Source organism: Myotis lucifugus, unplaced genomic scaffold, assembly GCF_000147115.1.
Source record: "Myotis lucifugus unplaced genomic scaffold, Myoluc2.0 scaffold_1119, whole genome shotgun sequence".
Taxonomy (NCBI): domain Eukaryota; kingdom Metazoa; phylum Chordata; class Mammalia; order Chiroptera; family Vespertilionidae; genus Myotis; species Myotis lucifugus.
The window spans coordinates 65335-77965 of NW_005872167.1; the positions used below are offsets into that span (position 1 = coordinate 65335).

General features: G+C 39.4%; 1 protein-coding gene across 2 annotated transcripts in view; it reads right to left on the bottom strand.

Moving 5' to 3' along the window:
• The window catches only part of NVL (nuclear VCP-like), a 45031-nt gene that overhangs the window by 17012 nt on the left and 15388 nt on the right, over positions 1–12631 (bottom strand). For both annotated transcript variants that reach the window (XM_014449330.2, XM_023748076.1), the window contains 6 exons: positions 11569–11833; positions 9964–10182; positions 9123–9227; positions 7406–7468; positions 4281–4400; positions 2504–2603 (listed from right to left, as the gene is read on the bottom strand). In XM_014449330.2, the coding sequence (XP_014304816.2) occupies positions 2504–2603; positions 4281–4400; positions 7406–7468; positions 9123–9227; positions 9964–10182; positions 11569–11833 (872 nt within the window). The remainder of the gene's footprint in view (positions 1–2503; positions 2604–4280; positions 4401–7405; positions 7469–9122; positions 9228–9963; positions 10183–11568; positions 11834–12631) is intronic.

Consider the following 12631-nt stretch of genomic DNA (forward strand, 5'->3'; position numbering starts at 1 on the left):
CCCACTGACTGGTTGTTCCGCAGTTTGGTCAATTTGCATATTGCACTTTTATTACATAGGATACTCTACAGAGATTACACTAAGTTTTTACATTAAGCAAACATGACCAATAATGAGCGCCGGTACACAGAATATGTTATTCTAGACATCAGACCAAAGACTCTCTACTTGAAATTTGCTACAAAGCTGTGTATCTACTTTGGAAATGTAGGAGGTGATTCTGTCCAAATCCGAGGGACTTTCAAGCTTTCTTCTAGGAAAGCTGTGACTTTATGACCCAATGACTGTTCCTACTGTTATTACCACAAGTGCTGGCGACAATGATGATAATTACTAAATAGCTACTTGCCACACACTGTGGTAGATTGCTAATATCACTTCACCTGACAATTAGGTATTATTATCTTCATTTCAGAGATGAAGACATGATGGTTAGCAAGATGAAGTAATATATGCACAAGATTAATGTGGTACAATAAAAGATAATTTGATCTTTGCCCCTGGTTCTTGGCATACTCCTTCAAAAATCCTTGGAATTTCCTGAGTTAGGAGTCTTTGTTATGCTAATGAGATGACTTCGCTGGTGCCAAGATAACCTCAGGATGGGGACAGTTACCAGAAAGACCAACCAAGCGATTAGAGGGTTGGAACTTGGACCAAGACCTCTGGGGAGGGCAGGGGAAGCTGAAGACTGACTTCCATCACAGGCCAGTGATTCAGTCAATCATGGCTGCATTATACAGCCCTCATAAAAGAACTGCATCAAAGCTCAAGGGTGCGGCCCAGTTCATGAACACAGTGATGCGCCCAGAGGATGATGGGTCCCGACTCCATGGAGAGAGGGCACTGAAACTCCATACGCCCTCCAAGAACTACCTGTACGGGTGGGTGTCCCTTATGATAAACTGTCATTGTAAATACAGTGCATTTCTGAATTCTATTAGTTGTTCTGGTGAATGACTGAACTTGAGGGGGGTCATGGGAATTCTCACATTTATAGCAGGCTGATCAGAAGTGTGAGTGCCCTGGAGATACCACTGTGGCTGCATCTGAGCGGCGGCAGTTTTGTAGAGGACTGACTCCTTTTTTTTTTTTTATTTTTTAAATATATTTTATTGATTTTTTACAGAGAGAAAGGGAGAGAGATGGAGAGTTAGAAACATTGATGAGAGAGAAACATCGATTAGTCTGTTAGTTGTTCTGGTGAATGACTGAACTTGAGGGGGGTCATGGAAATTCTCAAATTTGTAGCAGGTTGATCAGAAGTGTGAGTGCCCTGGAGATTCCACTGTGGCTGCATCTGAGTGGCGGCAGTTTTGTAGAGGACTGACTCCTTAACTTGCAGGCCTGACACTAACTCCAGGTGGTGAGTCAGAACTGACTTAAAATCTACTTCTCTGGTGTTAGACCAGTTTGGGTTGAAACAGAGCAGTTACTACGATATGAAGTGCTGTGGCCAGGACTCAAACCTCGTTCTGATTCCAAAGAGAGCATTTCATTATTACAAGAGTCAAAGTATAAACCATAACAACTTTGGATTTTTCATTTTACAATAAAATGGCATATAATTCATGAAGGTTTTGAGTTTCCATGGTAATTTACATGAAATGAAAAATTGTATCAGCTTGACAACTGATAAGGTCCACTTAAGAAATTAAATTACCCTATCACTGCTATCAGAGTTAACACAAACATCAATGTAGGGGCAGCTATGACACAGTGGCTCATAGGGATGGCAAGTAATTAAACAAAGTGAAGAAAATTTAGGATCCAGAGTAAAAGCCACCTCTAGCACCTTTGAGGTTCTGAGCCTTTTTCTAAATCCTTCATTGAGTGCTTAAGCTTATAAACTATTTTAAATAATAGTTAAACACAGGTACAGGGACATGGTTCCAGTATAAAATCTTAAAAACCTATCTTCAACCTTCAGATACAAAGAAAAGAGTCTCATTGCTGTTTCCTATCAGCTTGAGAGAAACCACAGGACAGTGATGGCGAACCTATGACACGCGTGTCAGAGGTGATATGTGAACTCATTTTTTGGTTGATTTTTCTTTGTTAAATGGCATTTAAATATATAAAATAAATATCAAAAATATAAGTCTTTGTTTTACTATGGTTGCAAATATCAAAAAATTTCTATATGTGACACGGCACCAGAGTGAAGTTAGGGTTTTTCAAAATGCTGACATGCCGAGCTCAAAAGGTTCGCCATCACTGCCATAGGACACAAATTCAGATTCCTGTTTCTGTGGTCAAAAGTGCATGTTACACCAAACAAAGAAAAGTGTATGTTACATGGTTCTCTGCCAACAGGAGAACTTTCTGAGCGGCAACACAGAAAACAAAACAAAACAAAAACTCATGAAATCCAGGCAATACTATGTTTTCTCTATAGCTTACATAAAAGCTTTCTAAGGTTTTATTTCAACTTGTGAACCCTTTTAGTTATTCCTTGACCAGGATGTATGTAAACCGTATGTTTTTGAATGCTTTGTCTTACCTGGCCTGTTAGTGGCTGCCATGATGAAAACCTGCTGACGCGTTTCCAGACCATCCATCTCTGTGAGGAGCTGATTCACCACTCGGACGCTTGCCCCAGTCTAAAAAGAAACAAACACAGCTCCATCAGCCCCCAGTAAAAGGAAAAATCCACCACCAATTTTATTTCGCCATACAAAATAATACACTTGCTCATATGTTTTTCTCAAGAGATAACAATGATCATTCCCTGACTGGTTACTGTACAAGCACTGGACAAAACATGTTCTCATTCCCATGTTTCCCCAGCAAACCTTTTTAAAAAAGATATATTTTTATTATTTCAGAGAGGAAGGGAGAGGAAAATATTAATGATGAGAATCATCACTGATTGGCTGCCTTCTGCATGACCCTACCAAGAATCGAGCCTGCCACCTGGCATGTGCTCTGACAAGGAATCAAACTGTGACCTCCTGCTTCATATGTTGACGCTCAACCACTGAACCACACCAGCTGGGCAATCCTCTTATTTTATCCACATTTTCGATATGAAATTGTGGCTGAGAGAGGATGCTATTTGTCCATGGTCTCACAGCAAGATAAGGGCAGAAATGAAACTCAAACTCAGATTTATGACTCCAAAGTCTATGCCTCTTAGTTATTCAAGGATCTAAGAGCCACATCAAATTTCCTTTTGGACAAATCTAGACTGAACTTTTGAACGCCAGACCAGATTTCCTGGGATATCAGATGCCTCATCTGGGACACTGGGTCTTTTTCTCTTTTCCTTTAAGTATCCAGCACAAGTGCAGCTACCTCAGGGCAACACCCGAGAGAAAAGTTCTGGGGGTTGGTCAACGGGGACAAATCAGCGGGACAGAAGTGTAGTGTTTGCCTCTGGATTCCACACTAGACTTTAGGACATGACAGCTGGCAGGCAACAGGAAGGACCTCTGCCCTGGCCACTGACATCCCTATCAGACGAGACTGTAATAAGCATATGCTGCGATGCCATTGATGACTACTGGATGAGGAAACAACATTGCTTTACTATGAATCACATTTATAGTCGTCAGGTTTGTTTTTTCAACTATTTAATGTTTCTGGGGATTCTTGAGTAAAAGGAGCCACTGAGTAAATGTTTCACTAGGAGCCACTGAATAAATGTTTCACCACCTACGAGAACATACACAGAATAATTATGCGAAAAGAAACCACAGAAACATGTGATCTCTATGCTTCCAATTCTTACATAGCAATCTTCCTGATAACAGCTGTTTCGAGGCACTCTCTGTGCTGAAATTTCTAAGAACTATGACTCAGCATAGTAATGCAAGTGGCAGTCAATGCCGACCAAGTTTTATCTTCCCCGGAGTGTAATGGTGCTGAGTCAGAGCACATTACCTGGCCCTATTGTGAGTGAGTGTCTTAAATTACATTTTCTCCTGCCTCAAGAACGCATTTAACTGGAGAATCTTAAGATGACAAGGCAGACTTTTCAAAATCAGTCTCATTTCCAGTCCCAGCTACTCATTTGTGTGAATCCGATATGTGTAACCAAACTAACATACTAAAAAACCCCCCCAAAAAACAGGATACAGAGGTTAATAAAAATGCAACTGTTATCCCTCAGTCCTGATTTCAAATTACTAGGTTACTTCGCAAAAAGAGTCGCAATGTTCTCGAGGAATGACTTTACAAGAACTCCTTGAACTTTATAGAAACTTTATAAAAACTTGTTTAAAAAGGTTTGTGGTGCTCAAAGAGAATTCTGTAAAGGACGACTCAGTAACAGCTACCTCTCGGTCTGATCTTCGAGGGCATAAGGCATCCACTTCATCAAAGAAGATCACACAGGGCGCCGAGTTCTTGGCTCGTTGAAAAACCTGCCGCACAGCACGCTCGCTTTCACCGACGTACTGAACACACAGACAGGAGATAAATGGAGAGATGGTTCAACTTAGGGGTTCAAGGCAAATTATAGTAAAACCAGTTTTAAATGACATTTGTACGTCAGAGTCCAAAAAAGTATTAGGTTGAGTCATAGGCAACTACTGGTATTTGCCCATTTCTGACCTATAAGAATAGTCAGTTTTATGTGGTTTCATTTAATAAAATTAGCTATTATTTAAGCTTATAAATTTCCTCATTTATAAAATGAAGTCTAAATGCAATGTAAGGTCTTCTCTAGATCAAAAAAATCTCACAATTCTATTTTAGAAGTGACCTCCTAATTTTTATGCATATAAAATACCCAGCAATAATTCTCATTAATTCAAACAGTATTTTAAATGCGAACAAGACAATTTACTGTTCTACTGTCATTTGTACATCATCTTGCTAAAGGAAGTGCTATTTTGTCATAAAGCATCAGAAGAGGCAAACTAAGCCAGCTGGGAATCTAACAGCTGTTATATGGCATAATGTATGTAAAAATCAAAATCAAACTACAAAATATTAAGATCAGTCAAGAAATAACAGTAACTCACTAGCAGCTATATATAACATTAGGACAATTAAAATAAAAAGTTACATGTAAGAATATGGTTTCACTTTTAGCTAGGCATAAGAAATTGTTCTTATAAAATTTCAAACTAGTTTAAGAAAAGCAGTTTTGTCGTAATAAAACTGCTAGGTAAAACAGAATCTGATGCCAACAATCTCCTATCATAAAGTATCTCTGATGTTATTTTATGACTATATGGTCATAATAAAGTAATTAAGGAGTAGACTGCATCAGATGACAGTGATTAAAGTATCTGTTTTCTCATTTGAATAGAGCTGTCTTTCCCTCACATGTATCCTGGACTTTTCTTTGTACTTTAGCTCATTTTGCTTCCCTTACTTGAGCTGCTTTCCCAACCTACCGCCAAACAGTTCTTGCATTTGAAAAGACCCCCATTACTCCCTTCTTTGCTCTTAGAGCATTTTATACTATTGTAACTGTGAGCTCTTCCATGTTCATTGTATCATATCGTAAAGTACTGGAAAGTAGAAGTCATGACCGTTTCAAATTTTTCTCTGATCATAATATCCTGTGCAGTATACAAATGCAGTAGAACAATTTAGTTCCCCGAAAAATCTAATTTAGCAAAAATTATATTTGGGTAACTAAACCAAAATATTTAGCAGATATTTTTAAAGAAAAGGTTATCAGGCCCTAGCTGGTTTTGTTCAGTGGATAGAACGCCAGCTGCGGACTAAAGGGTCCTGGGTTCAATTCTGGTCAAGGGCACATACCCGGGTTGCGGCCTCGATCCCCAGTAGGGGGTGTACAGGAGGCAACCAATCAATGATCCTCTCTCATCATTGATGTTTCTATCTCTCTCTCCCTCTCCCTTCCTCTCTGAAATCAGTAAAAAAAAACAATATATATAAAAAATAATATGTGTGTGTGTGTGGGTGTGTGTGTGTGTGTGTATATATACACACACACACATATATATATATATATATTCAAAAAAAGAAAAAAAAAGAAAAGGTATCAGTGGGTTGTGAGAGATAAAGTTTCAAATGGGGATGGAAAAGAATAATCAATATAGCTGGCAAAGGGACTTCAGATATAGCAAACCAAAATGACTATGTAAAAGGAAATTTAATTTAGGAGAAGGTAAACCTAGTTCAAAGGACAGATTAAAATCAATCTTAACAAAGACAACACTGATTAGAAATAAGCAAACAAAAGAAAAACTCCTATCTTGGCCTTTAAGAAATACTTCAAATAAGGATCCTATACTTATCTCTAATTCCTTATTTGCCATTCAGTTTGCAATCATAACCTGGCTTTTTAAAACACTGAAATTACTGAAAATATTACCCCTGAAGTTAATAATGACATTCTGAGTACCAAGTCCAAAATCTTACTGTCAGTTCTTTTATATTGTTTGGTTGCACTGACAAGGTTGAAGAAACATCAATATGAGAAACATCAATCTGCAGCCTCCTGCATGCCCCCTACTGGGGATCGAGCCAGCAACCCAGGCATGTGACCTGACCAGGAATTAAACTGGTGACTTCTTCGTACATGGGACAACGCTCAACCAACTGAGCCACACCTGCCAGGACTAAAAAGCCTTTTAAAACAAATGATACCATTCTCATTGTGTCTGTTTAAATGTTACAGAATGGACAGGAAATAAATTCAGTCTCTTAAATTTGAGATATAAATTGCTTAAGTGCTGAAAGAAATTATTATATATCACTTTAGTGATTTCTTTCCCCAGAGTATTTTTATTTATTAATACTTATTTTTATTTATTAATACTCATTTGAGGCACACAACACTAGGACAAGGAAAGCAGATCCAGGAGTCAGACAACCCAGATTCAAACCTTAGCTTTACTACTTCCTGGCTGGCAGACTCTGACCACGTTATATAAAACCCCCAAACTTAAGTTTCTTTTTTTTACCTGAATATATTGGGGGTGACACTGGTTAATAAAATTATATAGGCTTCAGGTACACAATTCTACAGTACATCATCTGTATATTGCATTTGTTTACCACCCAAGTCAAGTTTCCTTCCCTCACGATTTATCCCTCCTTTCTCCTCCTCCACCCGCTAAACTTAAGTTTCCTCATCTGTGAATCAGAGGAAACAAGAATTTGTATCTCACAGGGTTATTGAAGAATAATGTATGTCAAGTGCTTTAAAAATTTATGGTACAGAGTAAACACTTTAAAATGTTAATTATTACAATTATTTCCATTTTGCAGGTGAGAAAACTGAGACTCAGAAGTTACCAGACTTAATTAAGAAAGTACATATACTACGTACAGCAGAGGAAGGTTCCATTTCTTCATTCCTACAGAGGTGATTTCACCAAAATTTGACAATTGTTTCAAAAATCTGAAGATATTCTACCCTGTAATTTGAAAGATCATTACCTTCCTTATCTAAACAATGGCTAATGCCACAACTTACCATATTTAGTAATTCTGGGCCCTTGACAGATATAAAATTTAGTCCAGACTCATTTGCAACAGCCTAGTAAAAGGAAACAAAGAGATACAAATAAGACAAATATACAATAGAATAATAACAATCATTTATGATAACATGGGGATTTCTTGTGGCGTATACTCTATTTTCCCACTTTTATTGTTGCTTCTTTCTAATTAGAAGGAGAGGAGACTTATGGGAAAAGAGAAATAAATAAAAAGAAATGTCAACCTAAAACTTTCTAAGAATCATGAAGACTAGAAATCAGAGGAAAGGGACACAAAATATTTATGTAAATGTTATACATGTGTAGCCCTAACTTGGAATTCTAATGAAAGATCATCATCTCTGTATCAAGAAATACCTTGCCCAACGAAAGCAATCATTCATTCATTAACCAAAATGTAAAAAAAACAATTTAAGCCTCTACTAAGGGTATTAGTGGGCTATTTTTTTTAATACTTTTTTAAAAAAATTGATTTCAGAGAGAAAAGGAGAGGGAGAGAGAGGTTGAAACATCAATGATGAGAATGATTGATTGGCTGCCTCCCTGCTCGCCCCTTACTGGGGATCGAGCCTGCAACCCAGCACAGGCCCTTAACAGGAATTGAACCTGGGACTCCTTCAGTCCGTAGGGCCGATGCTCTATCCACTGAGCCAAACCAGTTAGGGCTTCTTCAGGACTCTTTAAATACCACCCATCCCTTGCCCTAGCTGGTTTGGCTCAGTGGATAGAGCGCCGGCCTGCGGACTGAAGGGTCCTGGGTTCGATTCAGGTCAAGGGCCCATGCCTGGGTTGCGGGCTTGATCACCAATGGGGGGCATGCAGGAGGCAGCAGATCAATGATTCTCTCTCATCATTGATGTTTCTATCTCTCTCTCCCTTCCTCTCTGAAATCAATGAAAAAAATATATAAAATATCACCATCCCTTGAACACCATACCCACAATAGCCATCTCCCAATCAATCCATCATAACAATCTGTTTATTTCCTTTAGAACTTAAGCTGAATCTGTAATTTTGTTGTTTACTGCCTGCCCCTTCTAAACAGACAATAAATTCTATTAGCACAAGTTTATCCCTAGCACCTGGAACAATTTCTGGCAAAGTCAGTAGCTCAATAAATACATGCTGAACCATGAATGTATGCATGCTCCGCCACCAAAAATTGCTCAACATGAAGATTATCCTCTCAATCTTTGTCTTTCCTGCTGCCAATTTCATAAGTCTCCTATCTCTCAACTCATTAAGTAAGGGAGAGTCAGGATATATATCTAATGAGGTCTGACTCATTCACATTAGGTTTTCAACATCTAAATGCCAGGTACCTAAGATTTAACCCATCAAAACCCCCAATAGTTCCTGAAATGATCAGAAATCTTCTTTGGCTTCCAAATGAAATATAGTGGACATGACTGAATTTTTCATGGGCAGCATCACGAATCTTGCACTCACTGTCAGGCAAGATTAAAAACAAACATTGTAAGGCACCCAGGCAGGGGATGGCTTCCACCTGGTGGATTCACATTTTAGCACGCAGGGCCTTCTTTCTGGCCATGTTTTCCTAAAACTGTTGTACATGGTGCAGACCAAGACTGTGATGTTCTCACCCCCTCCTCTGTTCTCGAACTTCTTGATAGCAATGCCTTGTAAAGGTACTGGAAGCATTAAGAAAGGTCATTTAGTAATAGACCATACCTTCGCCAGCAGCGTTTTCCCACAGCCGGGAGGACCGGCGAGGAGGACTCCGGCCGGAGTTACCAATCCGAGAGCTTGGAACTGATCTGGGTTCCGGACTGGTGCCTGGAAGTAGAACCGCAGTGATCTGTTACAAGCGTCCTTTGATACTGCGTGTCACATGCTCTCCGGAGGCCCACTGTCAGCACTGATCACGAGGCCCGAAGGGACGAACAGTGCCTGGGACCAAGTGCTTACCTGCTCCAGGCATATACGGTGGGAAACAAAAAAGTACCTGCTCTGAGGAATCCATACTTAAAATGTAAGTTCTGAAAACATTTTGACCATAAAAGTTTCTAAAAAAATTATCTAAATTTCCAGGCTATAAGAATTGTAGGCAATGTCCTCCTTTAAGAAACCAAAAGCAGCAGTGCTCTACATGGTCAAAAGCCAGAACCACCTGTTCGCTGTAACCTCCATGCATTTTCTCTCAATAGTTACACATCTCTGCAGAGATCACACTTCATTCATGAACCCCGAAATGATCAGCAGCGTGAAAAAGAGTAAAGAAAAACCCTAAGTTTCATGGGCATTAAACTGCTGTGACCCTCGTGAGCCTGACTAAGTTCAGAAAGTCTTTCTCCGACAATTTGGTCTTGATTGAAACCTAAACTTTCATTTTTACTTACTCTCACAGAATTCATGCACAACCAACAGAGTAAGTCTAAAAAAGATCTCAGAAAAATGAAAAACCATCATTGGGGCTTCATGTTACTACCACAGAACATGTACAACCTAGTACACATGTGTGGTCATGTACCCGTCACACGTGCCAGCGGCATTTAGCTACAGACACACCTACCAATATCGCCATGGTGAGCTCCTCTCGAATGTCTTCCAGGGCACCAACATCTGCCCATGTCACGTTGGGGACCGTGACAAAGCCTTCCCTTTTGGCAGAGGGCTGGACTGAGGACAGAGCGACAATGAAGTCATTCATCTCAATGCACAGTCCTTGCAGCTGCTCCTCCGAGAGGGGATCCCGGTTTCTTAGCAACCTCAGCAGGCTCTGCAATTCATCCTTAGCGGGAGCGATTGGGAGAAGAAAAGAAAAATGACCAAGTTTGTCGAAACACTACTTTTTGTACTTTTGAAAATTATTTCTGTAATATTTCTGCAAGCTACAGTAAACTCCTAAGCATTTTAATAATCATCTCCACTGACACAAGAAGTTAATTTTATTCTAAATAGATAATATAATTGGGCAAAGAAGGAAAACCAATTATACTCAAATACAGAAGAATGATTTTTGCATTCTATACGACGGCTAGCTACAGCAAATATAAGCAGTTGGCACAGATTCATTTCAATAACCATGTTATTTCCAGTTTCATTTATAAATATTTAAGAGCAGCTGTATTTTGGTGAAATTAAAACAAAGTTACTCTGATGGCAGTAAAATTTCAATCTTGAACTTCAAAGGCAGATTTCTTGCCTTGTGAAGAAAATGAAAGGACAAGTATAAAGAGTAACTCTGAATAATTCAATTTATAAAATCCTAACCTATATGCAACATTATAAAAGGGATACATTTATATTTTTAACAGATAAAATTGTGGTTCCAAATGAGTAAGACAAAAATAATTTGAAAAACCAAAGACCTACTAGATCTAAGTTCCTGCTCTGGAAAGTAGAGGGAGCAGGGCCTTAGGCAAGTCACAATCTCTTAACCTTAGTTTCTCTGATTATAAAATGAGGAAAGTAATGATATTTACTTGGAAAAGTTACATGGATCAAATTATATAATACGGAGACACCCTCCGTGCAAACCTTCAAATGCCGTAAAAATGTTATTTTGAGGTTTCGTGATTTACAAAACTCAAAATTTTAACAGTGACCTAGAATGATCAATGCCCCTCTCACATTCATAGGACTGTCATCCAGAACCACCTGCAGCTAGAGATAAAGTATGGTTGTGCCAGCACTTTCCTAGTCCGCCTAACCAAAAGGTAACCAGGAAGTAGAACTGAGTGCCCAATGCTCTAAGAGGAGTCAGCACACTTCCATGAAGGGCTAGAGAGCACACGTCTCTGCTGCAGGACTCCTGTGTAGAGTCTGCTGTGAAAGGTGAGAGTGGAAATAGACAACATGTAAGTAAATGACCAGAGCTGTGTTCCAATAACAACATTCATTTACAAAAACAGCTGGTAGGCTGAAGGCCCATAGTTTGCCAACGCCTGCTCCAGAATGTCATAATCATTATTGTAAAATGAATTTATTCAGGATAAACAAAAAACACCACCAACCAACCAACTTGTAATTTTGAAATTACAGACACTCTGGGCATAACTTATAATTATTCTAAAGATAAAATGCCAAGACAACAGAAAATCATAAACCTCAACGACGACGACGCTTGCTGGTAAGGTCACACAAATGAAGAACATTTGAAGGGCAGTTTAGGTACCTGTCTGGAAAGCACTTGTGTTGTGTAAGTGGGCTCAGTTCCCATCCTTTCTCCCTGGCCTCCTTCACGTGGAAACCCTTCCGTCTCAGGCTCTTTCTTCTGTGCATCCGGCAGCCGCATTAAGACCCTGCTGACTGCACACATGGCTGCCTCCCGGCAGAGTGCCATCAGATCTGCACCGACAAAGCCGGGTGTGAGGTGTGCTAAGTGGCGAAAATGGAACGTTTCCGGAAGTCTTAGTTTTCTGCACAACGTTTGAAGTATTCTGTAGAAAAGACGAAGGGAAAATTCAGATTCTAACCTACTAGTAAAAACAAGTCACTGAATATATTCATTTGAAATACAGTATTTCAAAATATTTCTTTACTAGATTTCTACTCCCAAAGAGAGCCCCCTGAGGTATTGTTAGTCATTCGGTGGACATGTCTTTGCTCTGCTGACATTCAACACCAATGACTAGGAAGGGCTGGTCTATAACAAAACCCAGGTTTCAACTCTCTGGCAGCCATTTCTTTCTTTTTCCCGGAACCTCTGGTCTTAGGCAGGTTAGTGCAACAGGTTAAGGTATGGTACTCAGATTGCACCCCAATGTGGACCAGTGAACACTGCTCTATTCCATACTCTAGACCAGCCGTGGGCAAACTACGGCCCGCGGGCTGGATCCGGCCCGTTTGAAATGAATAAAACTAAAAAAAAAAAAGACCGTACCCTTTTATGTAATGATGTTTACTTTGAATTTATATTAGTTCACACAAATACTCCATCCATGCTTTTGTTCCGGCCCTCCGGTCCAGTTTAAGAACCCATTGTGGCCCTCGAGTCAAAAAGTTTGCCCACCCCTGCTCTAGACACTGCCCTAAGCTGACCAGCCAAAGTAAAAATGCAAGCCACTGTTAATAATGGACAAATGAGTATATAGGTATGTCAGTCCATTATTACTGCTGAAAAAAGTCTGAAATAATTACCCTATTGATGAGCAAATTATTTTCTTAAAGCATTCATTTAATGTGGGCTTCTTCCCTTTCCAAACCAATTTAACTGGGGGGAGAGAGAGAGAGAGAAA